Genomic DNA, 25,583 nt, shown 5'->3' with positions numbered 1-25,583 from the left:
CCCCCGCTCGAGCCTCGCGTCTGGAGGGTCTCCGGGGAGGGAGTGTGCTGCTGTGTTTCTGGTGGCTATGACTCTCATTCTGCAGCCTGACCCTGCCCTCCTCACTGCAGGCTCCCAGCAGTGACCCAGGGAGACAGCTTGTAGCCTTCCAGCTAGCCCTGGCCACAGCTTGGTTCCGTCATTTAGAGCCAGCCCTTGTGTATTCCACAGAAGCACAGATCTCCAGGCCTGTCCCAGAGTATCACTCTGGGAAGAGAAGTCACCAAGACATTTAGTCCAAGTGAATCTCCACTAACAAGCTGAGTAACGGGGTGACCAGAGGCCAGCTGTCCACTCTTTATCCGTGACCAGGAGAGCACCAGTCAGGTCTGGCCTCTTCTTCTGTGGAAAGCACACACTGGATGGGCCCGTGCCATTTGGCCGAGAGGGAGCTGGATACAATTTCTCCGCTAAGAAAAGCACATCTTTAGCAGATCATTAAGATGCCTTGTGAAGGCACTGGGGTTCTGAGCAGGCAGTTGGAGGAAACCGAAATTAGATCTATTGATTCGCACAAAAGTGTTGACCTTACATACGTGGGTTTGATTACAGAAACTAATAAAGTATTCTCTAAATAATGAAAAAAAAAAGAATAAGATAAGACTACAAGAGCAAGAAACAATTTAAATATATTAAGGGACCATTTTCATCTCCAGAATTAAGGATTATTTTGATGTCACATCATTGCCTTTTCTCTTTTACTTTCCTTTTTAGTTTTATTTTAGGATTCCCTATTTTTAATGTTCACACAGAGATTTCTTTAACTGAAATACTGAATAGTTTCTCTGGTGTGAAAAACTACAATAGTACACAGGATCCTAATGAGACAATTAATAATGTGAAATAGGAAGTAAAGGGCTAAAGGTGTAGGGAAAGTGGGAAGGGTGGGGGAAAGGTAATAAGGGAGAGGGAAAAAATATGAGAAATTGAAAAATGGAAATAAAGTGTTTGTAAATGGGGAGGGGAGGAGAGGGTGAAGGGAGGGCAGGGACAAGGGGAAAAAATGAGAATCAAGACCTACCATGTAAAGTACAGGATCCCAATCATGAATGTAACTGTATTGTATACCTAGATTGTACCAATAAACTCAATAAAAAGAAAAAAAATTTTTAAAAAAGTGTTGACCTGACTCTGCCCTGGAAAGGCACCAGCTAGGACATTTATTTTTTGTCCTTGCTGTCTGCCTAAGGCCTCTCTCCACAGATGGATACAGGAAGGCCTGCTGGGATCCAACCCTACTGAGCTCCCTCGGCACCAAGCACCACAGACATGGTTAGGAGTTGAACTGTGCCTGCCAGAAAGGACATATTGAAGTCCTAACCCCAGGCAGACGTAAGTAGAGATGAGGTTACACTGCGCTAGGGTGGTTCCAGTGCAGTGATCTGGGGAGTCATGAAAGGTGGGAAAATATAAACGCAAGGGCCTATGAGGAGAAACACATGCTGAAGGGGCAGAGGTTGGAGCAGTGTCACCAGGTGGGGACACCAAGGGTTGTGGCCACCACTAGGAGCTGAATGATACAGGAAGGAGCTCCCCTAGTGCCTCGACGAAAGCCTGGCCCTGCCAACACCTTGATGTGAGATTCTGGCCTCTAAAAAGGTGAAAGAGTAAAAATAAATTTTTTTTTCCCCAGCCCAGGGATTGAACCTAGGGTCTCTGCACTTCGATATATCTCAGTCCTTTTTTATTTTTTATTTTGAGACAGAGTCTTGCTAAGCTGCCTAGCCTGGGCTCAAATTTGTGATCCTCCCACCTCAGCCTCCCAGAGTGCTGAGCCACCACACTTGGCTAGAGAACAAATGTGTTAAGCCATCTAGTGAGTGGCAGTCACACATCTATCAGCAGTGGGGACACTTTCTGAGCAAGGCCCCACCGGGAGATGTCACTGTGGGTGAGAATCCTAGAATGCACTGGCACAAACTGGGACGGCTCCAGAGTCCCTAGGCAGTGATTCAGGGACCCGGTGATAGATCTGGGTGTTTAGCCAATGGGGTTACGTGGTACACTATTGCACTTGGTGTCAACAACCACAGAAAGCCAGGACAGCACGAGGATGGAAACGACACAGCCCTGCCCACACGGGGCTTAGAATTTAAGACCCCGCGCTGTTGGGGCAGCCCAGATAGTGGCCCTGGGGACAGTCGTCCCCAGGGGCCTGTAGCTTCAGGGTACCTTCTCCAGGGTCTCCAGCGTCTGCGGGTCAATTCTCCTCATGTAGTTGGTCTCTGTGGTCGCATAGAAGTCTTCCCCGCACCTCATGATGTTGATCAGGCAGTTGTCTGTGAAATCGGGGATGGTGTGGGACAGGTAGGAAAAAGCCCTGGGGAGGGAGAGAAGCAAACCATGGGGTCAGTGGCCTGACCGCCTAGCCGGAAAGTGGCCCTGAGACAGCTTTAACTTTCCTATCGCCTAAAACACCTGATTCCACGGTGGGAGAAAAAGGCCCGAGACTCAATGGGTTTTGTGAAAGAGCCCAAGGACTCAGATATCAGGTTCCCCAAAGATGCCGCCTTGTGGGGTCAGCCAAGAAGTGAATCATGGGGACAACATGGCTACCAGCTCACCACCCCCCCACCTCAGTGAACTTGGCTTTCACTTGGGTGAACTTGCGGCCTCGCACAAGCATGCTTGTAATCCCGGCACTCTGGGAGGCTGAGGCAGGAGGGCCACAAGTTCAAGTCCAGCCTGGGAAACCTAGCGACTCAGGAAGACCCTGCCTCAAAATCAAAAATTCAGAAATGGGCCGAGGATGTAGCTCAGTACAGAGGGCCTAGGTTCAATCCCCAGCACTAAAACAACAACAACAAAAAAACCAAGCTAACGTTAAGAACGCTCATTATTTATTTGATCAGAAGGTAAATTCAAAGCAAGAAGAAAAACCCATGGGTTTATTGGAGCAAACACCACCGGCCCAGGTACGGAGTAGTGCTCCCCCTACTGACAAAGGGCGTAACTGCAGGCATGCGCCACAGGCTAGGCTTAAAATTCACGTCCTCCCTTTTCCCCGTCCTTGGCTCCGCCCCGCCTGCCAGAGGACTGCAGGGCTTGCCTGGTGCCCGGGAGGGATGATGTCACCTCTGCTTTCACAGCCTCTCTAGGTCTGAAGAACCTCAGAAAGGAGATGCCCGCCGCAGGTTGCTCCCTGGCCAAGAACTGGACCGTGGAGCGAGTAACACACGCGTGTGCGTCCTAAGCCAGATGACCACACATGCACGCGGTAAAGAGGTTCCCAGCCTTGCGGTCCTCTCGGCCACCCTTAACCCCCTTTCCGATTTCTTCACGGTGACGTAAGCAGAAATAAATACAGACTTCCTCCCGCTGTCTAACAGAAAACATAGCACATCGTGTGCGCCTTCTAAGCCTTGCTGTCTTTTTCTTCCTCAGCCTCGGAAATCTTTGCAGACAGCACGGAGCGCATCTTTACCCCCTTTACATCAACGTGGCCTTTTCCTGCACAGCTTTATGGCTTTCTGACGTCCCTGTTGTTGACCATTTACGCTGTTTTCGGTTTCTTGTGCTAGCTAAGGGTGCAGCCCGTAACCTGTACATCTTCATCCCACGCACCGTGGAATATATCTGTAGACCGAAGGGAATGTGCTTTTGTAATCCTGGCAGATAATTATTCCGAACTACCGTTCCACCCACTGTGTGGCAGTGTCTCTAATACTTTGCGGAATGCTCTTGGCCTCTCTGAGGATCTATGATTAAGAGTGACTCAGAGATTGGTCGGAGGCCAGCCACGCCGCGTCTTTACCCACCCTAAAGAGAACTGTCAAAGAAACAAAGGCTGGTTGTTTTGACCACCAAGGATATAAAAAACAAAGCATGGAATGCGGTCGGATTCAAAATGGGCAGTTACTTGGAGAAGATGTTTTTGCAGGGGTCTGGGTAGGCCATCGTCCCAAACTCTGACACCACAATCCTGTTCGCCTCCATGTTGGCGTTGTAGCTATCGCTTCGCAGGTATTTGCTCCTGTAGTAGACCTCGCCTGAAAGAGAAGCGGCAGGTTAGTCCCAGGCCGGCCCCTTTACAGAGCTTTAAATTGATGTCCGCCATTCTGGGGGCCTTTACTGGGGAGGGCCGTTCCCCAGGGCAGGATCCTTTTATTCCAGTGCCGGATGCAGCCAGCCTTTGGTGTGTGCGGTCACACACTCACCTCTGCTCACCTGAGACACAACAATAGGGCAAGGAAAGCGTGCTTGCCTGAGCTCCGTTTCTACACGAGGGGACGGAGGCACAAACACACTCAGTGCTGGCCAGCACTGTCCAGACATCGGCCATCTCTCTGTCCACGCTGGCATCCCTCCTGTCATCTTGGTATCCTCTCCCAGGCTGGCCTCCTCCCTTCGTGTTAGTAACCCTCTAGGGAAGGGAGGATGGGTCTGCAAGGCTGTATGTTCCCCGCCGTCCCATTGCGTGCGAGGAGGCCTGCCCTCAGAAGCCCGTTCGGACAGTGTCAGCCTCCCGGAGTAACGCTTGCTATTGAGTACAGCCAAGTCCCGTGTACCAGTAGAGGCTCAGAACTGTTTCATGTGTCCCCCCGCCAGAAGAGTTTTCAATCATTGCATAAAGCAGGGATTCTCAGCCAGGCCATGGAGAGTACTCCAGATGGTTCTAGACCGGTGGTGGCGGACCTTTCAGAGCTGTACACGATACAGAGTGCCCTCTGCACACATGTGCCGTGGGCACCCCGCCCCAGTTCCAGACTGCCTGAGTTTCCCTGGGCTGCTGAAACAGGTGGTCACGAACTGCTTAACACACACACACACACACACACACATCTGCGTCCCTGTGGTTCTGGAAGACACAGTGGAGTGGTTCCCACAGGCTACTTCCTTCTGGAGACTCCTGGGGAGTCCGCTCCTTGCTTTCTCCAGCTCTGGGGGCTCCCGTGTTCCTCGGCTTGTGGCTCTGTCACTCTGGGGTCTGTGTCATCCTCGCCTCTCCTTCGACTCAGACCCACCTAGGTACCCCAGGGGTCTCCCTGCCCACTCAGTCTTCTGTGCCACGCAGCAGTGCACACCACGTTCGCGGGTCCCTTCTGGGCACAGCAGGGGACAGATGTGGTCCTCCGCCGAGAGCCACACAGAGCGGGCTCCAGGCTCAGCCCGTCTTCCTCTCTCCTCGCTCACGGGGCGGTCACCACCCACAAGGCACTGGCTTTGGGGTTCCGGGCCCTGCTCAGGTGGGCACTTGGCTGAAAGGCTGGATTCTCTTCACTGGAAATGTAAACTCAGGCCGTGCTTTCCTAGAACCATCCAGCACGCAGCTGGGATCACCCAGGGCCCCAGGGAACTGTGTCTCTGGATTTGCTTCAGCTGACCCCAGGCTGCAGGCTGAGGATCAAAGCAGCAGCCACCTGTTTCCTTCCTCCCAGCACCAATTAACCAAATTCTTTCCAAAGGGACACCGGAAATAGACTGCTCCTGCCTGGCATCTGGGAAAGGGTCAAGCGTGACATCTTGCCGGGCAGAGGGGACTCACGCGCACGCGCACACACACGTGCACATGTACACACACTTCCCAGCATGCAAATCCTGGGGAGACAACGTCCCCTCTTAGTGGGAAATGATCACTGTTGAAGGCTGACCTATGCCTGCTTTAAAACAGACTTTACTTTGAAGTTTTAGACTTAGAAGAACACTCCTATGTCCCATGGCTTCCCTCCTCCACGCTGCGCCCTTTTCCAATCTTTCCAATTTTATTATTATTATTATCATCATCATCATTACTAGTATTATTATGAGGGTTTTGAAATTTAGTGATCCTGACTGGAGGGGGCTAAAAAAGTGGGAAAGCCCTAGTTTCAATCCCCAGTCCTGCAATATAAATAAGTCAAGGAATACAGAATAAAGAAATAAATTTGAGACAATCTCCCTAAATCACCCAGGCTGGCCTTGAGTTTACAACTCTCCTGCCTCAGCCTCCTGCTAACTGGGATCACAGGCAGGTGGCACCACACCTGGCCATCTGAGCACTTGTTAAGCATTACAGAAGGCTGTTCCCCAGCCCGCAGCGTTTCTGATGACCTTGGTCGTGGGGCCGCAGAGGTCGCTGTGGAAGTGTGTACCTTGGCGGTTGAGTCGCTCCGGCCCTGGGAGATCCTGGATCTCTGGATTTGCAGCTGTAACGAACATCCTGGGGGTTCTGAGGGAGGGAGAAATACTGGCTCTGGGTTATCTACAAACCAGGCCTCCCGATTCCCTGTGCATTCCCACCGCATGTGCTAGGCAGAGCGGAACTGAACATTTTTGGTTTATGTTTCCACTGCTAGACAATGGGGAGCCGCTGAGTGTTGTAGAGGAGTGGTAGGTCAGGCTGCGCTGTATCAGCACTAGTGATCTGGCAGCACTGAGAGGACTGCACTGGGGAGAGGCTGGTGGGAGGGGAGCCAGGCAAAATTGCACAATGATTAGGATTTGGGATTCTGACTGGGGACAGCACTGAATTTAAAACACCTTAGTGCTGTGCAATATTTGGGTAATTGACTCGGCCTCTCTGGGCCTTCTTCTGTACACAGCGGTGCCTTTTTCCACAGCGCTGACCTGTAGGCAGGGAGGTAGCACCCAGCAACCTCTCCGTAACAAATACTGAGAGGTGCAGCTGGGAAAGTATCGCCCTTCCCACCAACACACTTCTGCCCTGTCCCACTACCCTGGCCCCGGAGCGTTTCCGAGTGTGCCCTACACCATGGCCAGGGCCAGGGCTCAGGGATGCCCCTGTGCTGCAGTCTGGCAGCCGACATTGCTCTGTGGGGAGGGTGCGCGCCCCCAGACACGGGGAAGAGAGCAGAAGGGCAGCGGGCAGGGTATAATCCCCCTTCCTGCTTTTCCTGTCAATTCCGGTTATAAGAGGACAGAGCTGGCATAGCACCTTTTGTAATGCATGTGAGTTTGAACAACTGCTCGGACTTTTCCGAAATGCTCGCTTCTGGGATTGTTCTGACGCACGTCTGAGTCCAGAGCCTGTGAGGGCCCATGTGCTCTTGCCCACCTTAGTAAGAACGCTGGCTGCTTTGCAAGATGACCAGGAAAGGGAGCCTGGCCATTATCCCAGAGAAACACGAGTCCGTGGAGGGCAGAATGCTGCCCCTCCATTCCAGCACGCCGGAAGCTGAGGCGGGAGGGTTGCCTTAAATGAGAGGCCAGCTTGGGCTACTTAGTGAGTTCAAGACCAGCCTGGACTACTTAGTGAGACTTTGTCTCAAAAAGAAAAAGAAAAAGAAAAACAAAGAGGGAAGCGGGGAAGTCAGAGTCACAGAAAGAGGTGTGACAACAGAGAGAGGGGAAAGGAGGGAGAGAGAAACACAGGCTGAGACCGCACGGCTGCAGCACACTTAGCTGCCGTTTTGAAGGCAGAGATGGAGCCACAAGCCACGAAGCGGTGGAGAAGGCGCGGGTGTGGCTTCTCCTCTGGCACCCCCGGAAGGAGCCAGCCCTGCACCCCTTGACTTCTGCCTGCGCCTGCAAGGCCCAGTGCAGACTCTCGGCCTCCGGAACCGGGAGGGAGCATTATGTGCCGCCCGTCACAGAACACTCACCGTCCCTGATGGTGAAGCTGTGTAGCAGGGCCAGGCCGTCGAACCAGTGGTTGTACCTGCTGTCACCCACCGTGTGCATCCCAGGCCCATTGCGAAGCAGGGTGCCCTGCAGCCAGGGAGGAATCCTGCCTGGCAGAAGAAAGGATGCTTAGATGCCAGTTTCCACGTGCCAACCAAAGAGCTCGAAGGAGTGTCTCAAAAGTGTAAAAGGGGTTACAGAACCTCCACAGGGAGGAGAGCAGGAAGGTGTGACAGCTCCTGGGGCAGGACAGCCGGGAATGAGCCTCACACAGACATGAGAAAGAACATTCGAGAACTGTGCTGTCCAATATGGCCACAACTGAGTAGTCTAGGTGGCTGGTCTGAATTTCAGTGTCCCTCCTGTCAGGATAAAACACACTAGATTTGAAAGACTCAGTATGAAAAAAAGAAAAATCTCATTCACAATGTTTTATAGTAACTTCATGTTGTCGTAAATGAAAGACACTGTTAAAATTTATAAAAAATACAAATTAAAGGCCCGGTGTGGTGGAGCATGCCTGTAATCCCAGCACTTGGGAGGCTGAGGCAGGAGGATCGCTGTGAGTTCGAGACCAGGCTGGGCTATGTAGTGAGTCAGGTCAGTCTTGTTTTATAGTAACTTCATGTTGTCGTAAATGAAAGACACTGTTAAAATTTATAAAAAATACAAATTAAAGGCCCGGTGTGGTGGAGTGTGCCTGTAATCCCAGCACTTGGGAGGCTGAGGCAGGAGGATCGCTGTGAGTTCGAGACCAGGCTGGGCTATGTAGTGAGTTCCAGGTCAGTCTCAACTACATAGTGAGACCCTGTCTCAAAAAATCAACCAAAAAAAAAAAATTAAAAAGTTTACTTTGACTATTTCTTTTTACCTTTTGAATGTGTCTACTAGAAAATTTAGAGGTACCTATGTGGCCTGTTATGGGCAGCGACTACTATTCTAAAATGGTCTGTAGCCAGGTGTGGTGACTCGCACCTGTAATCCCAAAACTCTGGGAGGCTGAGGCAGGATGATCACAAATTAGAGCCCAGTCTGGGTGACTCAGTGAGACCTATTCTCAACAAAGGACTGAGGATGTCGTTCAGTGTGAAGGCGCTGGGTTCAATCCTCAGTGCTGCAAATAAATCATTCAAAATTTAGATGGTGCCACGGCAGACACCGCTGGTGTCCCGTCCAAGGGCCCCTGTCAGCGCTCCCTGGAGGCTGACTTCTGCCTTAATGTACCACCAGACGCAAAGCCAGAACCTTGGCCCAGTCCCTTGCAGGCCTCAACCCAGGCACCTAGCCTTGCTGAGCCATCTTTCCAAGGACCGTGTCCAGCTGCTCAGCCTCAGGTCCTGGATGCAGCATCCCAGGCTCATTCCCAGCTGGCCGCATGGCCTTGGGCAAGTCACTGCCTCCTCCTGCCTTAGCTTCCCGTCTTAAACTCAGAAGTACCTGGAGGGCTTGTGAAGGAAGGGATGGCCAGCTCTGGGGGTTGGGGGACAAGGATGTATGCTGCTTCTAGGTGCCTAGGGACCCCTTTGGGAACTGCCACTCTAGAGGGTCCTGGTATCCATCCGGCCCCTCGGGGTCTGGGATCCGTGTTTTCTGAACTTTCCAAGCATTTCCATGCTGTCACTGACCATGAGGTGCAAAGGGAGGCAGGATGGGTCAAAAAAGTGCCTGGATCCCAGGCGGGAGGGTGGGGCACCCTGGGATCTTTTTGTAATGATAAAGTAGCCAAGCATGGTGGTACATCCCCATAATCCCAGCACTCAGGAGGCTGAGGCAGGAGGATCGCTGTGGGTTTGAGGCCAGCCTGGGCTATATAGTGAGTTCCAGGACAACCTGAACTACGTAGCAAGGCCTTGCCTCAAAAATCCCAAAACTAATTAATTAATTGCAAACACATTTGCTTGTAGAAAATACTCATATATTTCAAACATAACATTCATCTCTACTTATATTTCTCAAATATAAAATAGTTATATACATCTATTTATAAGAATTTAAGAGAAAAACAAATATTAAGAGTGGATAGGGACCAGGGATGTAGCTCAGTGGCACCACACCTGCCTCACAAGCACAAGGTCCCGAGTTTGATCCCCAGGACCAGGAAAAAAAAAAAAAAAAGAGTACTTAAGATGGGAGGCTGAGGTAGGAGGATCATAAGCTTGAGTCCTGCCTGAAGAATTTAATGACTTCATGAGAACCTGTCTCAAAATTTAAAATTAAAAAGAGCTAAGGATATAGCTCAGTGTGAAGGCCCCAGTACAGTACTGAGAAGAAAGAAAAGAAAGGAAAAAAAAGAATAGTGCTTATTAGATGGAAATACAGCTTTTTCTTTCCTTAAATACCCTAATTTACCGTCCCAGATCTTATATACATAACATACACCTACACATATAGAGAGAGTTATGGATTGAGTCTTATCTTTGTCATCCGGAGAAACAGACATAAAAGTCTTATCGGCTGCTGGTGACAAACATCCCCAGCCCCCTGCCAGAAGGCGAGTGTCCCAGCTGCCTGCAGCTCTCGGCCCTAACACCCGGTCCCGGGAAGGAAAGGGATGGAGGAGAGGGGAGGAGGGGAAGGGAACAAGCCACAGGGCCATGCAGCTTGGTCTCCCTGGGGCTGTGGGCCGGGTGGGGGGCGCCCCCGGGACGCGCACAGCGCGGGGCGCTCAGGGGCCGATGCGGGACGCATCCACTGCGAGTCATGGGCGCCTGGGGCACCCTCCACGCTGCTCCTGGAAATCGTGAGGATGACTCCCGCCCTCTTCCCGGAGACTCACGAGTGGATCGGCACCGACAGCGGGTCCCAACTCAGCGTCCGTTTTACCCCTCTAGGCTGTTTTCCACATCTCCCAGAAACAGCTTACGGGACAGACGTCCATCTCAGCGCAAGGAGAGCCAGTGGTTTCTGCAGAACGCTCACCTGTCACCCGGGCCCGCAGGGGCTCCAGCTGCTCTCTCTTGTTCCTGCCGAATATGACGTCCATGGGGGGACTGGGTCGCTCCGAGGAGCCGCGCGCCCTCCCTCCCTCACAGGTCCGTCTGCTTCCCACCCCTCCGCGGCTGCCTGGCCTCGTTTTCTTTGATGTTGCTCGGTCAAAGGTCAATTCCCGAAGCCTGGGTCCCGGCTAATCTTTAATCCTCTTCTTCGCCATCCTCCACTCCCCTCTCCGCTTTCACTTTTGGCTCAACCAAGGAGAAGCTCATTCCCAAGAGGTGGAGAGGACTGGGCAGTTCGCGCCTGGTGAGCTGCCCTCGACGATCCATTCCGAGCGCCGCTCGGCCCGGGAAAGGAGCCGGGGCCATCGGAGCCGAGTCTGCGGGTCACCGCTGTGTGCGGAGTGGGGCCTTCCGCAGAGATGGGGAGGGTTTGTTCTCGATTTTGCTCTTCTTCTTGAGCTCCGATCGTCCCTCCCATAAATCACACGCAAACAGCAACTGGAGGCCTGGTCTTCTTTTTGGAAGAAGGCAACAAAAATGTGTTACGTACCCATTTAAAAAGTAAAGACAGGAAACCAGACTTTCCTCCAGAAGAACAGTGAAAAGCAACAGTTCAACTGCCTGGCCTGTCTGGAGTGAAACCACGGCTGTCAGGACGGGACAGCTCGGGGACGCCCCAGTATTCGTGTCTCGATGTCACACCGGCCGCCGGCCGCACGGTCCCTGCGCGCGAAGGTGGGATGAGAACGCCTGTTGCACGCACACCTAGGGCTCCGGGAGATGACGGCGAACTCGCTCGAGTGACAAGGTCACTGCGCTCTTCCTCCCCGGACCAGCTCTGTAAATTCAGAAAAGCTAGCGGCTCGGAACTGCACTGAGTCAAGCTCTGGGTGGAGCCGCCTGTGTCCCGGCTCGCTCGGGCCTGATGCAGCCCTAGCCTGCGCGTTCTTAGCACCGTGGAGGAGATGAAGGAATCATCGGAGAACCTAACCAGCTCGCCCAGCTCACGCAGCAACTGAGAGACGGAATTAGGAAGAAGAGCCAGCAGCCCAGCTGCAGCGGGGGCAGCCCTGAGCGTGGTGGGTGTTGGCTGGCTTCGTACAGCAAAGAAACGGGCAGCGGAGCCGCTGGCGGACGGGCACCAGGGAGGCCCGGCAGGGCTGGTGTGGCATTGTTTGCAACACTGGGGACAGGTTGCATCGCCCTGGTCCCAAGCTCTGGGCACAATCGCATGGTGAGATAAAAGCTTTTTTATTTTTAAATAATGGTGATAATAAACGGATCACAACAGATATCTGAATTAGTTCTGAGGCTATCTCAAAATTTACTTTTAAAAAATGTTTTAAGTGTCAAAGGAGCTGGAGGTGCAGCTCAGTGTGAAGGCCCTGAGTTCAACTCCTCAGTACTGCAATTGTCAGTCAGTGAATGAATCAAGCAAGGTGTTGGCAGGTTAGGTTTCTCCCCAGGCCTCCAGCTTGGGCCTTCCCCGCTGTCCTCTGGTGTCAGCCTGATGTCTCTTTGCACCCACATTTCCTTCCCTTATGAGGACCTCTGGATCAGGGCCATCCCGGTGCACTTGGTTTAACCGAATCTCCCTGTAAAAGGCTCCATTTCTAGTCACCTTCTGGGGTCTGGAGGTTAAAGCTTTGACATATATATAATTCCAGGGGACAAAGTCCAGTCCATAAGGGTGTCCCCTTGAGGGGACGAGGCAGTGGCTGCAGGGAGCAGCCCTGCCTCTGTCTGGCTCCTCCTGAGCCTGAAGCTCACCTAGGTCATTCCCTGCTGGTGCCCATTTCCACTGTCCTGCTGCCACCCTCAGAGCTTGGCCTCCTGTCCTTGTGCTGTCAGGCAGGTTAGAGACGATGCCTTCACTCCAGGCCCTGCGTTATGCTGGGGGAAAGTCTCTCAGGGCCCGGGAAGGTTTTCTCTCACACCCCATTGGCTGGACTCTGACCACTTGGGTCCTCACCCAAGCAGCCCTTCTCCCCTTAAGCCAATCATAGTGCTCGTGGGGTGAGAGTGGGCGCCCAATCAGGATCTCGCACTCAAGAGAACAGGAAGGAATGGCCTGGATAGCTAACAGGCGGTGTCACTACAGGTGGTGCGAGACTCGCCCTCCTTCAACATCCAGCATCGTCCACTCATTTAACACCGACCTCTGAGCACGTACTATGCTTGAGAGCAATTCTGTGCCTTCTTAGACCTGACACCCACTGTGTACCAAGTTCTGGGGACATGGAAGTAATGGCGAGACCCACCTCTCCCTCCTGGGCTCCTACGACGGTCTTTCTGTTCGGCGCCCTGGCTGGGCCTTCATTTCCCAAAGGCACTGCGTCCTGCCTGTGGGGTCCTCGGTGCCTTCATGTGGCCAGTGTGTCCTCCCTCTCGAAACGGAGCTGACAGGGAGCCGGCGCACGGCTCTGGCCCCTCTGTCTTGCGTCTTCACTGCTCTGGGAGGAGCTGGATATGACACTTGTCCCCAGGAGTAGTCCCCTGCCTGTGCTTTCCCGGCCGCTGGAACCACTTTGCCCTGGGTGCTGTACCCATTACGCCCCCCCCATAAAAAACCAAAAAAATTACATCAAACTGGCAATTATAACACAAAGGATCAAAATATGTGGTGAATACTTAAATTTAAATTTCTTATTACAGTAAAAGACAAGTTGCCGAGCATCCCCCAGACCCCCCCTCAGAAGCACTTAACCCACCATTCTTTACCACTTTCTGCAGCAGCTCTGGAAGTGCTCTTCCATGAGTGTCTTTAGGAACTGTGATCAAAAACACAGTGAAGGCTGCTGCTGAGTGCCATCCAGCAGAAAGGCAGGCTCATAAAAGCATGACAGTGTGTCCTCATCCACCTTATTCACTGGATCTGTCACTGTGTGACTGCTGGCTCATCCTCAAAGTCAAAATGACCATGAAAAGGTAGATTTTTTAATCAATTCAGGACATCAGGGCAGCTAGGACAGTGAAACTATGGGTACTCGCAAAAAGGACTTCTAGAAGTTCTTCTGAAAGTGGTAAGAATGATGGGAAAAGTGTGTTCAAAGAGTGGCACATGAAAAAAAAAAAAAGAGTGCCACATGCCCATAACCCTAGCACTTTGGAGGCTGAGGCAGGAGGATCACCATGAATTTGAGGGCTGTATAGTAAGTTCGAGGCTAGCCTGGCCTAAATAGTGAGACCCTGTCTCAAAACCAAAAAACACACAAGTATGTTTAAGCAAGAGGGAGTATTTAGAGGGGATTAATGCCTATATGTCCTTTACTCTAATGAAACATGTTTTATTGCCTAGGAGGAAAAACTCATGGATCTGTCAAAGGCCCAGGAAGGCAGCAACCTGGGCCCCCTGAGGAGGGGGAGCTGCTCACCTGTGGGTGGGAACGGGAGGCTTCCCAGAGGGGTTGTGCACAGCCCAGGATAGCGAAGGACTCGGATAGGCAGAGACAAGGTGCTCTTCCAGGAAGGAAGATGCTGTGACAACGAGGCACTGTAGGGGATGGGAGGAGGCTGGCCCTGAGGGACGGAGATGATTACAGCCCATGCTGTGCGAGCTTCCTATGTGAGCCGCGCTGTTTGTTCTACCTGAGGCCTCCTCACCATAACCCTGAGCTCAGTGGTTTAGCCCCATTTTGCAGATAAAGAAGTCGAGGCACACGGGATTAGCTTGCCCCCGCCCCGAGCAGGCTTTGAACCAAGGCAGCCTGGTCACCTCCGTTCTTTTCCCCTACCTCTGTGATAGGGTAGAAAGCAATTCAGGGATAAGATGGTGCAAGGTTTGTAAGAAACACTGTAGGCAGCCAGGTGTGGGGGTGCACGCCTGGCATCCCAGCACTCTAGGAGCCTGAAGCAGGAGGGTCACAAATTCAAGCCCAGCCCAGGCAACTTAACAAGAGAAATTAAAAGGACTGTGGATGTAGTTCAGTGGAAGGGCCCTGGGTTCAATCCCCAGTACTGCCAAAAGAAAGAAAGGGAGAGGGAGAGAGAAAGAGAGAGAAAGAAAGAAAGAATATCACAGGCCATGGAGTCCTAAGTCAGGAGACACATCCAGGGCAGGTCCCATGTGACAGCCGAGCTGTGCTGTCCCACACGGCAGCCACACCAGGGCTCTGTGGCTACCACATGGGAAAGTTCAGACACAGAACATTTCCAGAAGCTTCTGTGGACAGTGCTCACCGGCCTGAGAGCTGGTAGGATGGCGTTTCACGTGACTGAAGCGACAGAGGCGGTTGAGACGGGGCGCCCAGGCTTCGGTGTCAAAGAGCGCAGAGTGTGAATGAGTCCGTCCGTCCATCTGCTCCACAAACGTGGCAGCCCCCGTCCAGCAGGAGCAGGTCCACATCTCGGGCGACAGCCCTGTGGCAGCAGAGGAAGCACCGTGAATCCTCCAAGGTGGCGGTGCACAGGGAGGACAAGGCACATCACAGCGGGCTTCCTGTGAGGGCCAGTGCCTTGGCCGGGACCTGAAGGGGACCGGTGCACTGGGCCTGCGGAGAAGGTGGGGGGAGGACCTGCTGATGGGCGCTGCTGGGCAGACCGGGCAGCACCCAGCATGGCAGCGCAGGGCTTTGTGTGGGGCTGAGGCAGGGGAGGGCGAAGGTGAAGTGAGTAGGAGCCAGGAGAGGACGGCGGGAGGGAAGAGGGTGTCCACAGGTGTGGGGGGCAGAGGAGAACAGAACAGAGGGAGAGAGGGCTGCGTTGCAGTGTGGCCTAACAGGCCCTTCCAGCTGGGGGCTCTGACGGCCCTTCCCCAAGTCATACAGTAGCCTCAGAGCTGGCAGCACAGGATCTACTGGGTGTGGGAGGCTGGGTGTGCAGTCCCTTGTCCCCCCGTGAGGGTCTGGGACCCCACCAGAAGCCTTCCCTTCTCTTCCTGGGAAGAGGAGGAACACTAACCTTGGGGCTGACAAAGGAACGCAGCTGGCACTCGGCGTGTGTGCCTGCTCTGGGCACCCGCGGTGTCTCTGCTCCTCACACAGAAGCCGCTGTGGTCCCCATCTCACGGGAGAGGCCTCTGAGGCTTGGCGACGTCGTGCCTTGGCCCACGGTCACACCGCGCACGGTGGGGAGGAGGGTTTGGCTGTGCCATGCTCTGACCTGGGAAACTTGGGGCAGGGATAGGGGAGGCGGCTGCCCTTTTATGCCGTCAAACAATCGTGAAGTTAAGAAATAACATCTGAAATCATACAGAAGGGTTTTGTGTGAGTGAGGGTATGTGTATGTGTGAGTGTGTGCGCATGCACGTACTATAAAAACCCCATGGCCTTATTTTGCAATTCTGTATCTCTTGTTACAAAGTTAATATTTCTCTTTTGGAGATCATGTTATCATATCTAAATTACTTTGCAATTTTCCAATTAAGTTAGCCTCTAAGATGATGCCTTTAATTAGGCAGCGTGATAAGCTGAGCAGATAACAAGGGTATGACAGATAGCAGGGCTGAAGGTGACAGGCAAAGTCCCCACAGAGTTGGCAGCTGCCCCTACAGCGGCGATGTGGCCGGACAGGGTCCCGGGGTTCCCGGGGTGGGGACCGCCACGGAGCAAAGGGCTGAATCCGCCGCAGCGATGTGTAAGAGGAGTCTTGGCCTGCTGAGCACTGAGATAGAAGGACAGGAGGTCGCAGACTCTGCTCTCAATGGTCTCAAAGTCTAACAGGGAGCTGCCCAGGCAAATCCTAGGTTTTATACGTAGGCCCTGCTCAGGAGGAAGGGCTGACAGACTGACCACAGCGGGCATTCGCGGTAGGAAAGGAAAGGTCTTCTAAGGCCTGGGATGGAAACTTCCGCTTCCCATCAAATGTTGATGCTAGACAAAAATTCAATAAAAAGAAAAACGACTTTCAGGTTATAGCCTGGGCGATAGTCCTGCCAGCCCTGCCCCTCGATAGTCGACGAGGCGTTCCTCTCTTTCAGCCCTGTCCTGTCAGGGGCCTCTCTGTCCCTGTGCGCATCGTAGTGCTGGCCCCGGGCTGCCATCGCAGAGTACCTCACGCCAGGTGGCTTCGTCCACACCCCACTTCCACACACTGCTCTTCCCTAGGCGTCTCCGCTCTCAATGTGTCCCAATTTCCCTTTCCTCCCCGAAAACGACTCCCGGTGACCTCATCCAGCTGGATCGCACCGGTCAAAGCACCAGGGAGCCGGACTTCAGCAGACCTTCCCGAGACACATTTTGGCCTACAGTGGCCGTGAAGCACAATGATGACAAATACGGGAGTCAAGTCCTTATAGCTTCTGTTACTCTTCTCTTACTCCTTTTTTTTTTTAAAGCTTGTTGGTACCTTTAGACTGTTAAGACAGAAGCAGATTAAACTTGTTTGAGGACAGAGGAGATGTGACAGCTCCTCTTAGACACGAGAAGGCTTTGGAGAACAGCTTTACGTGTGAGACATTCCGGGAAAAGTATGAGCACGGGAGCAAGTGTGGAAGACAAGCACTCTCGGTAGAGGAAACAGAATTTCAACAGTGGAGGTGGACAGGATGCGGAAAAATTTGCTAGCTACTCCTCTGACAGAGGTCTAGTATCTAGAGGCTACAAATAACTCAAAAAAGCCAGACCCCCCCCAATAAATGACCCATTCAAAAAATGGGCCAATGAAGTGAACAGACACGTCTCAAACGAAGCGTGAATGGCCAAAAGATACATGAAAAAACACTCAGCATCGACGGCCACCAGAGAATGGCAAATTAAAACAACACCGAGATTCCGTCTTACCTCAAAAAGAACGGCCATTACCAAGAGGGCAAAGAAGAACACACGGGAGAGGGTGCAGGGGGAAAGGGACCTTCTACATTGTTGGTGAGAACGTAAACTAGTACAATGACAATGGAAGTCGGTGTGGAGACGCCTCACAAACTAAAACTATGCCGCTCAACCCAGCTGTTCCCCTTCTAGACGTCTTTGCCAAAGAGTTAAGGACATTGCGTTGTAGTGACACGTGCATATCCATGCTTATAGCAGCACGATTCACAGTAGCAAATCTTGGAAATGCCCTGTATGTCCATGAACAGAGGACTGGATAAAGAAAATGTGGTATTCACACACAACAGAGTATAACTACCATAAAGAAGGATAACAAGTCATTTGTAGGAAAATAGATGCACCTTGAGACCATAATGTTAGTGAACTAAATCAGGCCCAAAGGCTTAAATACCTCAGAGTCTCTCTTAGATGAGAACCCCAAAATATACATAAGGTACAAAAGAAAGATGGTCGGAAGTCATTTGTAGGAAAATGGATGTGCTTTGAGACCATAATGCTAAGTGAAATAAATGAGACGTACAAGTTTAAACATCACATAACTTCTATGATAAGCCCAAAGTATAAGTAGTCCCCCCCCCCCCGTGGTACCTGGGATTGAACTTGAGACCTTGCGCTTGCTAGGCAGGCAGTGGAACCACTGAGCTGAATCCCCGGCCCATAAGCAGCACAAACTTTTTTTTTTTTTTGGCCCTGAATTCACTAGGTAGCCCAGTTCTAGCTTGAACTCACGGCAATCTTTCTGCCTCTGCCTCCCCAGGGCTGGGATTACAGGGGTGTGCCCCCACGCCTGGCCTAGTTTTTTAAAAATAGCAAGAAAGATAACGGAAATAAGGAGATAGATCCTTTGAAAAGGGGAAGTGGATCCAGGATGCAGGGAAGGAGAAGAAAGAAAGGGGAATAAAAAGAATTAAGATATGGTGAGTACGTGCACTCACCCCGAGGTGAATGTAAACCGTTTTTTAATGTGCAGAGGTGGAATCAGGAATGGCAGAGCTCTCAGTGGCGGAGACTGGGGTGATGGTCTTTGGTGTGGTGCCGGGTACTCATCAGAGGCCAGGCTTTGGCATTCCGATCTCTCCCCGAGACACCCTTTCTTCAAGCTGCCCTGCCCCAACCTCCACTGTGCAAGTCCCCCAAGGGCCACATTTCCAGCCGCCCCATAAAAATAACATACTGAGCGCCACGCATGAGCAACCCTAGGCCACTTGCACACGGACAGTCAACACCAAGAGAGTTCTGCTCACCTTTCCAGGGACTGAGCTTACCAGCTGCTTCTGAGACGTGCTCCCCAAGGGTGAGACGGAAGCCATCAGGGAGGCACCTAGAGCTGCTCGCTCCAGGCCTGGGTCTGCGAGCTTGAGGCTTCAGGTGGGACCTGCAGCAGAACCCACAGGGGGCCACTTGATGGCACTTGACTAGGCAAAAATCTCAGAGCTGCTCATGCCCCGTGGTCCAGTTATCCCAGCCCTGGATATTCCTGTGTATGCTGGGGCTCCCCAAGAAGCAGCCCCAAGATGAGCACTGGGGTGCAAAAGAGTCATGTGGGAGATACCAGCAGAAGAGTGGGGAGATGAGCAGCACAGCAGTTCATGACCACAGAGTAATGACAAGGAGACACTGGGCCATGACAGCTAATACACAGGAGACATGGAAATGCCGGAGACCAGAGGACAGGGAGAACAGCTTCGCAGACCCATTACCCTGAAGGGAGCTTGCTTTTAGAAGCCCTCAGCTATGAGTGGGCGGGGACTTAGGGTGTCGGCTACAGAGTATGGAAGAAGCCGTTCGCAGCAGGCGGGGACTAAACCACGCGAAAGGGAAGCGGATGTGCACAGCCGTGTGACAGGCACAGGAACTAGAAATGTGTTAGGGCAGTGGGAGAAGCAGCGAGAATTCCTTTTTTAAAATTTGTACCAGCGCATACTTGCAGTCCACAGTGAGGACGTCCATCCTGGGAACTGGTCTTTAGGGCTCTTTTCATGGGCCTAAGGCCATACTGAAACCAAACTCGCCATCTTTTTTGTTTTCATGCTACCGACCCCATCGAGGCTGTGGCTGGATTGGATGGCTGGACATTGCCCACATCGAGCTGGTTCTGTCCCGCTCGCTTTCCGTGTGAGCCTCATGGACACAGAGGTTAAGGGACATCGGAAACTGACATCACCAAGATGAATTTCGCACCCGAGGAGTCTGCAATTTTTATCAGAATGCGCAAATGGAATTTAGCCTGCAGATCTGCTTGCTTATCAAGTGTCTCCGGACATGTTCCAGATAGGGACATAAACGAAGCCCCGAGCCCAGGAGATAAATTATGGTAGTGTGGGGCCTTCCACATCGTTTCCTAATGGAAGTCATTAAAGTTTGGCCTCTGGAGATAACAGGCCGGCTCTGCCCAGCCCATATCTCAGCCTGTGAGTCAGTGGTGACTCTGGTCCTCCCTGGGCGCTGGTCCCGTCCCTCTTCTGTGTGGCGGGGCCACTGCAGGAGGCTGGGTAGGGCTCATAGGAAAGGGAAGGCTGACGGTCAGGGCAGGGACCCAGGAGACGGGCCATGCCAGTGTTCGCAGAACCCTGCTCTGAGCCAGGAGGGGCGAAGTGGTGTTGCCCCCCAAACTCAGGAGGAAAACAACTCGTGTGCCACCCCCTGAGGATGGAGAAGCAACATGTGGTCTCTCTGTGGAACGCGCGTTACTGAGCCACATAAAGCAATGAAGCATTCCCTACGCTCTTTTTTTATTTTGTACCGGGGATCAAACTTGGGTCCTTGCGCTTGCAGGGCAGGCGGCGGAACTGCTGAACCAAATCCCCGGCCCATCCCCTATACTCTTGAAGAGTGGCACGAAATGGCACAAATTGAATAAAATATCCAGAATATTCAGATCCCCAGGGACAGAAAACAGATTCACGGTTGCCAGGGCCTGGGGAGGGAAAATGGGAAAGCACAGAAAAACAGGGCACAGAAAAACCACGTGGGAGCGAAGTGTGACAAACGGCACACGAGAGGACACGCGGACACAGGCTTTGTGTGAGCAACGAGGCTGGTTTATTTGCCGACGGTGGGCAGGCGGAGATGGAGAAAGATGTCAGCAACTCGCTGGAGAAGAAGCAGTTTTATAGGGCTTGGGGAGGGGCTGCTGATTTAAGGAATCTGGACTGGAAGGCTTGTGGTCCCTGCAGGTGTGTAGATAAATTCGGACCTCTTGGCCGGGAGATTGCATGTCCTGTGCTAAATTTTCTTTGTGGCCATCTGTTCTGTTTACAGAACAGGGCAGCATGGCCCTTCAGTGGTTTCCTGTCCTTCGTTGAGGGTGGCACATTTGCAGAGAGGGTCTCACCCAGGTCAGGTATGATACAAGTGACTACTTCACTCGGATAGTAGACATCTGTGCTCTCTAAAGTGTGGCCACAAGCCGGGCATGGTGATGTACACCTATACTCCCAGAACTGGGAGGCTGAGGCAGGAGGATCACTGGGAGTTCGAGGCCAGCCTGGGCTTCATAGTGAGTTCAAGGCCAGCCTGAACTACTTAGTGAGACTCTGTCTCAAAACAACAACAAAAAGGTGTGGCCACTCATGGCACCTGTTTGGAAGGTTCCAGGGCCCCACCTCAGGGTCTGGCTTCCACCTCTCATCTCAGACCACTAACCTCTTATCCATCCTTTCACGCAGTGTGAGGTTGGATTGGCGATTCAGCCACACCCTCTAGGTGTCCCTTATCCCGACCCAAAGAGCCTATGGGGGAGCTTCTTTTCTAAAGAGGATATTCTCTTCTCTAGAGGATCTCCAGTACTGGCAGCTGAAATAATTCCCCCGCCGGTAAAGTCACAAAGCAATTGGCCAAATTTAACTAAGTCTGAAAGTTCTCATGAACAAACGTCATTCAGGCAGGCAATCAAAGACCCCAGAGACAGATATGTTGGTTCTGTAAAACCCTTCCTAAAACATTTACTCAGTAAACCTTCAGGGAGTGCCCCGCCCAACAGAAAGTAATGACCAGTTCTCAGGAGCCAGGGAGAAGGGGACCAGCCACTCAGAGGGTACAGAGGTTCCTTTGTGGGTCATGAAAACGTTCCAGAATTGATCGCAGCAATGGATGCACAACCTTGTAATGATACAAAAAGCCACTGACCGGAATATTTTATTTATTTATCTATTTTGAGACAAAAGGTCTCTCTCTATGCAGTTCAGGATGACCTTGACTCACTACATAGCCTAGGCTGGCCTCATACTTTCAGCTATCCTCCGACCTCCACCACTATGGGTTTTTTGTTGTTGTTTTGTTTTGTTTTGCTACTGGGGATTGAATTGAGGACCTTGGACTTGTGAGACAGGTGTGGTGCCACTGAGCTAAAACTCCGGCGCAAACCCAGTGTTGTAAGTGAGCTAACAGAATGGTATGTGAGCTATATCTTAATAAAGCTATTACTAAGCAAGGAAAGAGGAAACTCACAGGAGAGAGCGCTCACAGAGGAAGTGGTTTCTGGGCTAAGCCTTTCAGAGTCGGAGAGGCTGGGGATGAGGCAGAAAAACAAGTGCAGTCACGTGAAGGAAGATCACAGCCCAGGGGCCGGACAGCGGGGAGAGCGGTGACTGAGCCGGTGGAGTGTTTTAGAGAATCTGTGATTCTCCAACAAGGAATACTTCCACGGAGTACAGAGTCACAAAAGACGGCCACGGAAATGAGCGTCTCCCTCTCTCCTCCCGGGTACCTAGCTTCTACCCGCTGGTCGCCAGGGCCACATGCTCTTTACAAGACCCAGCCGCACACAGAATGCATGTTTGTGTACGCTTTGCTGTGAACACGAACAGCAATCTCAGAGGGGCTTCCACACGTGTACGGGAAGGATGGGCTTGCTTTAAAATGGGCTCCTGGGAGGGACCCACCTTGTTGGCCAGTTTATCAGCGTACGTTTGGGTTATTTCTAAATTCTCCACCGCAACGTTTGGCAGTGAGTGACCCTCAGCGTGGTATTTCATCATCTCCACACTGACCTGTGGGTGAAAGCCCGGAGGTGGAACTGTGGCATCCTCGCTGGTGCCTGCTGCCTGGTGACCGCTGCGGCCACTGCACTCGGCCCGCGCCAGTCCACCCTTCCACCTGCGAGGAGCAAGAGGGCTGCCCCTGTGCGCTCGGAGGGGTGGCTCGGGGGCACTGCCAGAGCCGGACTCCGCAGAGCCTTGCACACAAGGCCAGGGAGTTGTATTTCATCCGTGGAGCCCAGAAACATCTCGGAGGGCTTGGGTAGTGGGTGAAGATGGACAGGCCTGAGTTTTGAAAGAAAGCTTATTTTCATGACAATATCAATACAGGTGGAGGGCGTTTTTATTCTCCAGCAGGCATGAGGGATAACGTGGTGGACGGGAGGGGCCGCTGTCCATTCGGACTCCAGCCACCCCAGGGACAGGATGGTTATCTTCGGGGCCAGCTGCCGTTCTGGACAGTGGGATTGCGTGTGGGTGCTGCTCCGTCTCTCCACCACCTCATAACTCTAACTTTCCTCCTGCGTCCTTCTATCTCCTGCCTCCCACACGCCACCGGCTTCTTTTGAATCATTCTGGCCCTTGGGTAGTGGCGCAAAATCAATGGCAAGGCACTTTTATCGAATACAAACAGTTGACCAGGCGACAATCAGGTGACACAGCCATTTTATCTTTCTCCGAGACCCCGGTAATTGGCTCTGCGACAGGCACGGAGCGAAGGAGTGGGGGGGCAAAGACAACACTCAGGCACATTCGCCCCAAGGCTTTTGTTTCTGAAACAAAAAGGAGTTGCTATTTCTTTATTCAAATGCAGGCAGGAAGACGGATGGACGGGAGGACTGGGAAGGGACCAGGATATGAAGGCCCAAGGGCAGCTCTGCGCAGCCGTTCTGGCAGGGGTCCCAGGATGGGCGCAGCAGGCTTGGCACTGCTGGGGCTTGCCTTGAGGCTTAGGGCTGTCGCCGCTAGGCCAGAAAGCGAAAGCTTTTGTTCTAAGAGCCAGGTGGCCTTCAGAGATGCTTGCTATGAGTTTGTGCACCTTCCGCGGGGCCCAGAGCTGGTGTGGAGGGCAAGGAGGCCATCTAGTCTTTGTTCGCGATGAGAGCACCCAGCGTTTTCTGCGGCAGCACCTCTCCCGCGACAGGGAGTGGTGGATTGGGCTCGTGGGGACGTCAGCGCTCCATGGGACCACGGGAGGTAGGTGCTGGCACGGCTGTGGTTTGTGGGCAGCTTGTGATCAAAATTCCCATCAGCCCTTGTCACCAGGGCCCACAGAAGACACACTTGTGTCCTGTGGATTAAATGACTCACTGGACATACCGAGCACAGCATCTGGTGCGATCGTCTGGAAGTGTCATCTCTTCCCATGTACTGTGCGTGTGTGCTGGTGCGAGGGCTAGAACTCAGGGCCTCATGCGTGCTGGGCAAGTGCCCTACCTCTGAGCTTCACGCCACCCTGGCCCTTCATGCCCCTAATTCTAATTCTAGCTGCGGCTTCTTCAGTTCTTGCTCAGACAGTACCAGGAGCTATTATGAGTGCTTCGCGGCCATTATCACACTGATCTTTATGGCAACTGATGAGAAAGGTCTCACTGTTGTCCCCACTTTGCAAATGAGAAAGCTGCTTCCGGAAATGATGACTTACAGGTCTCTCCCCGGTTGCTATGAGATTAAACCACGTCAGGTTAGCACAGCGCCTCTCACATTGGATGCTGCCTTTATGGTCCTCCTGGAAACTCTCCCCTTCCCTGTGCCCTTCGAGGGCTCCCTGCACACCCTAGCAGTCAGAAGCACCCTTCTCTGTGCCCCTCTGGGACCCTGTCCACTCCTCTTTGGGCATAGCTGAAACAGACTATGTGCCCTTCAAGGAAAGGAAGGATGCCCTGGTACTGAACCCTGACACTCACCAGGCAGGCAATGGCGACTCTCATTTTGCAAATGAGGACAATGCAGAGAGGAGTCCTTCATCCAAGATAGCCTGGGAACACGAGGCAGTGAGGTCTTAAGCAGCTCGCAAGCTTGCCTTCTCCTGCTGCGCCACATACATGCCCAGGGGGTCTCCTAGCTCCTGCAGAAGCTCCTGAGGCTCAGAAATGAGTAGCTTGTTCAGAGCTGAGCACTCGGAAATATACAGGAGTATGTGGAAATGCCTTAAAAAGCCAGCAGTTGGCGAAGGGGCAACTCACAGCCAAAGGGAATTAAATTTTTAAGATGCCTCTTTTTAAGCAATGTCTGTTGAAAGTTTCTTGACTTGAAGATGTGGATATCTGTCTTTCTGACCCATTTACATGCAGTGAAAGGATTTGCATCTAGTTAAGACCTCCCAAGGGATATTATGTTCTCCGTGGGGTTAGGCTGTTAGGTAGCACCCTGCAAGACTTACTGTTAATGAAGAAGCGAAGCCCAGTACCATGAGCAACACGACAGCACTTGTGTAAATAGATTTCAGGCACTCATCGATGCTGATATGTGGGTACAGGTCAGCCTGGAATGACTTACAAAAAACCAGTCCACAGATTGGGAGAAAGGAGCTATTTTAATTTTGCACCCTTTCATAGTGTTTGAAATTTGGAAAATGTTTGCGGGGATTTATGTTCTTCCTAAAGGCGATAATTATAACTTTGACTCTTTTGGGCCCACAGAAAAAAGTTGATCTATTCACTGAATACCGAGGTACTCACGAGGAGAGATTCTAAGAGGCAGGAGCAGGGACAATGACAGAATTGAATTGTGGCCGTGAGTCACAAGGACAATGAAGTGGCACTGAGCAGAAAAGAAAGAAGCAGTTGTCACAGTGTTGGGATAAGCAGAAAGGGGTTAGTGCTCATGTAGTGTGGGCTGGGGAGGCTCGGGAAAACTGGACAGAAGGACCCCGGCCACTGCCACAGATGGGGGCGCTGAGTGTGAGGTTCAGCAGAGCGTGAACTGTGTTACACTGCTTCTGGGTCCAAGGCCTCACCACCTGCGAATGCACCGACCTTGTCCTCCTTCAAGTCATCAGAAAAGGGGGAGATACTTAGAAAACAAGGCTAGGCTCTCGTGCAAGAGGGGCATTTCAAAGTTATATCTGCGACCTCAGAAACGGAAGCCTGAGGGGGCTAATGAAAGTCTGGCGTCCATATGGTCCTAGACGTCTCCCTTCCGCAACGCTGAAGGGGCCACGTGACCCGAGGAAGACTTCATTTCCAATATATTGCAATCCCAGGGATCTCTGCCGAGATCCCTGCTGAAGGGAGATTATGCAGGATGGACTAGATCTTGAGGAAGCTCGTTTCTTTCTTTTCTTTTTTTTTTTTTTTTTT

General features: G+C 52.3%; 2 protein-coding genes across 7 annotated transcripts in view; one reads left to right on the top strand and one right to left on the bottom strand.

The window, feature by feature from the left end:
• Positions 1-17,587, bottom strand: part of Bco1 (beta-carotene oxygenase 1) — a 36,097-nt gene extending 18,510 nt beyond the window's left edge. For 2 of the 6 annotated variants that reach the window (XM_019205288.2, XM_019205287.1), the window contains exons 1-5: positions 15,435-16,332; positions 14,715-15,025; positions 7,581-7,709; positions 3,899-4,028; positions 2,212-2,359 (exon numbers count right to left, since the gene is read on the bottom strand). In XM_019205288.2, coding sequence (XP_019060833.1) covers positions 2,212-2,359; positions 3,899-4,028; positions 7,581-7,709; positions 14,715-14,880 — 573 coding nt within the window. In that variant the 5' untranslated portion in view covers positions 14,881-15,025; positions 15,435-16,332. Of the gene's footprint in view, positions 1-2,211; positions 2,360-3,898; positions 4,029-7,580; positions 7,710-10,518; positions 11,836-14,714; positions 15,026-15,434 lie in introns of those variants that run through there. The other 4 variants (XM_033757790.1, XM_033757789.1, XM_010609434.3 and 1 more) reach the window with 4 other exon arrangements.
• A 5,328-nt stretch (positions 17,588-22,915) lies between these two features.
• Pkd1l2 (polycystin 1 like 2) overlaps positions 22,916-25,583 on the top strand; it is a 76,945-nt gene continuing 74,277 nt past the window's right edge. The window contains 2 exon segments of the mRNA XM_010609455.2: positions 22,916-23,316; positions 23,318-23,478. Of these exon segments, the coding sequence (XP_010607757.2) occupies positions 23,090-23,316; positions 23,318-23,478 (388 nt within the window). The 5' untranslated portion in view covers positions 22,916-23,089.

Source organism: Fukomys damarensis, unplaced genomic scaffold (genome assembly GCF_012274545.1).
Source record: "Fukomys damarensis isolate Sample0158 unplaced genomic scaffold, DMR_v1.0_HiC HiC_scaffold_32, whole genome shotgun sequence".
NCBI lineage: Eukaryota > Metazoa > Chordata > Mammalia > Rodentia > Bathyergidae > Fukomys > Fukomys damarensis.
This window is presented reverse-complemented; position numbering and strand designations above follow the sequence as displayed.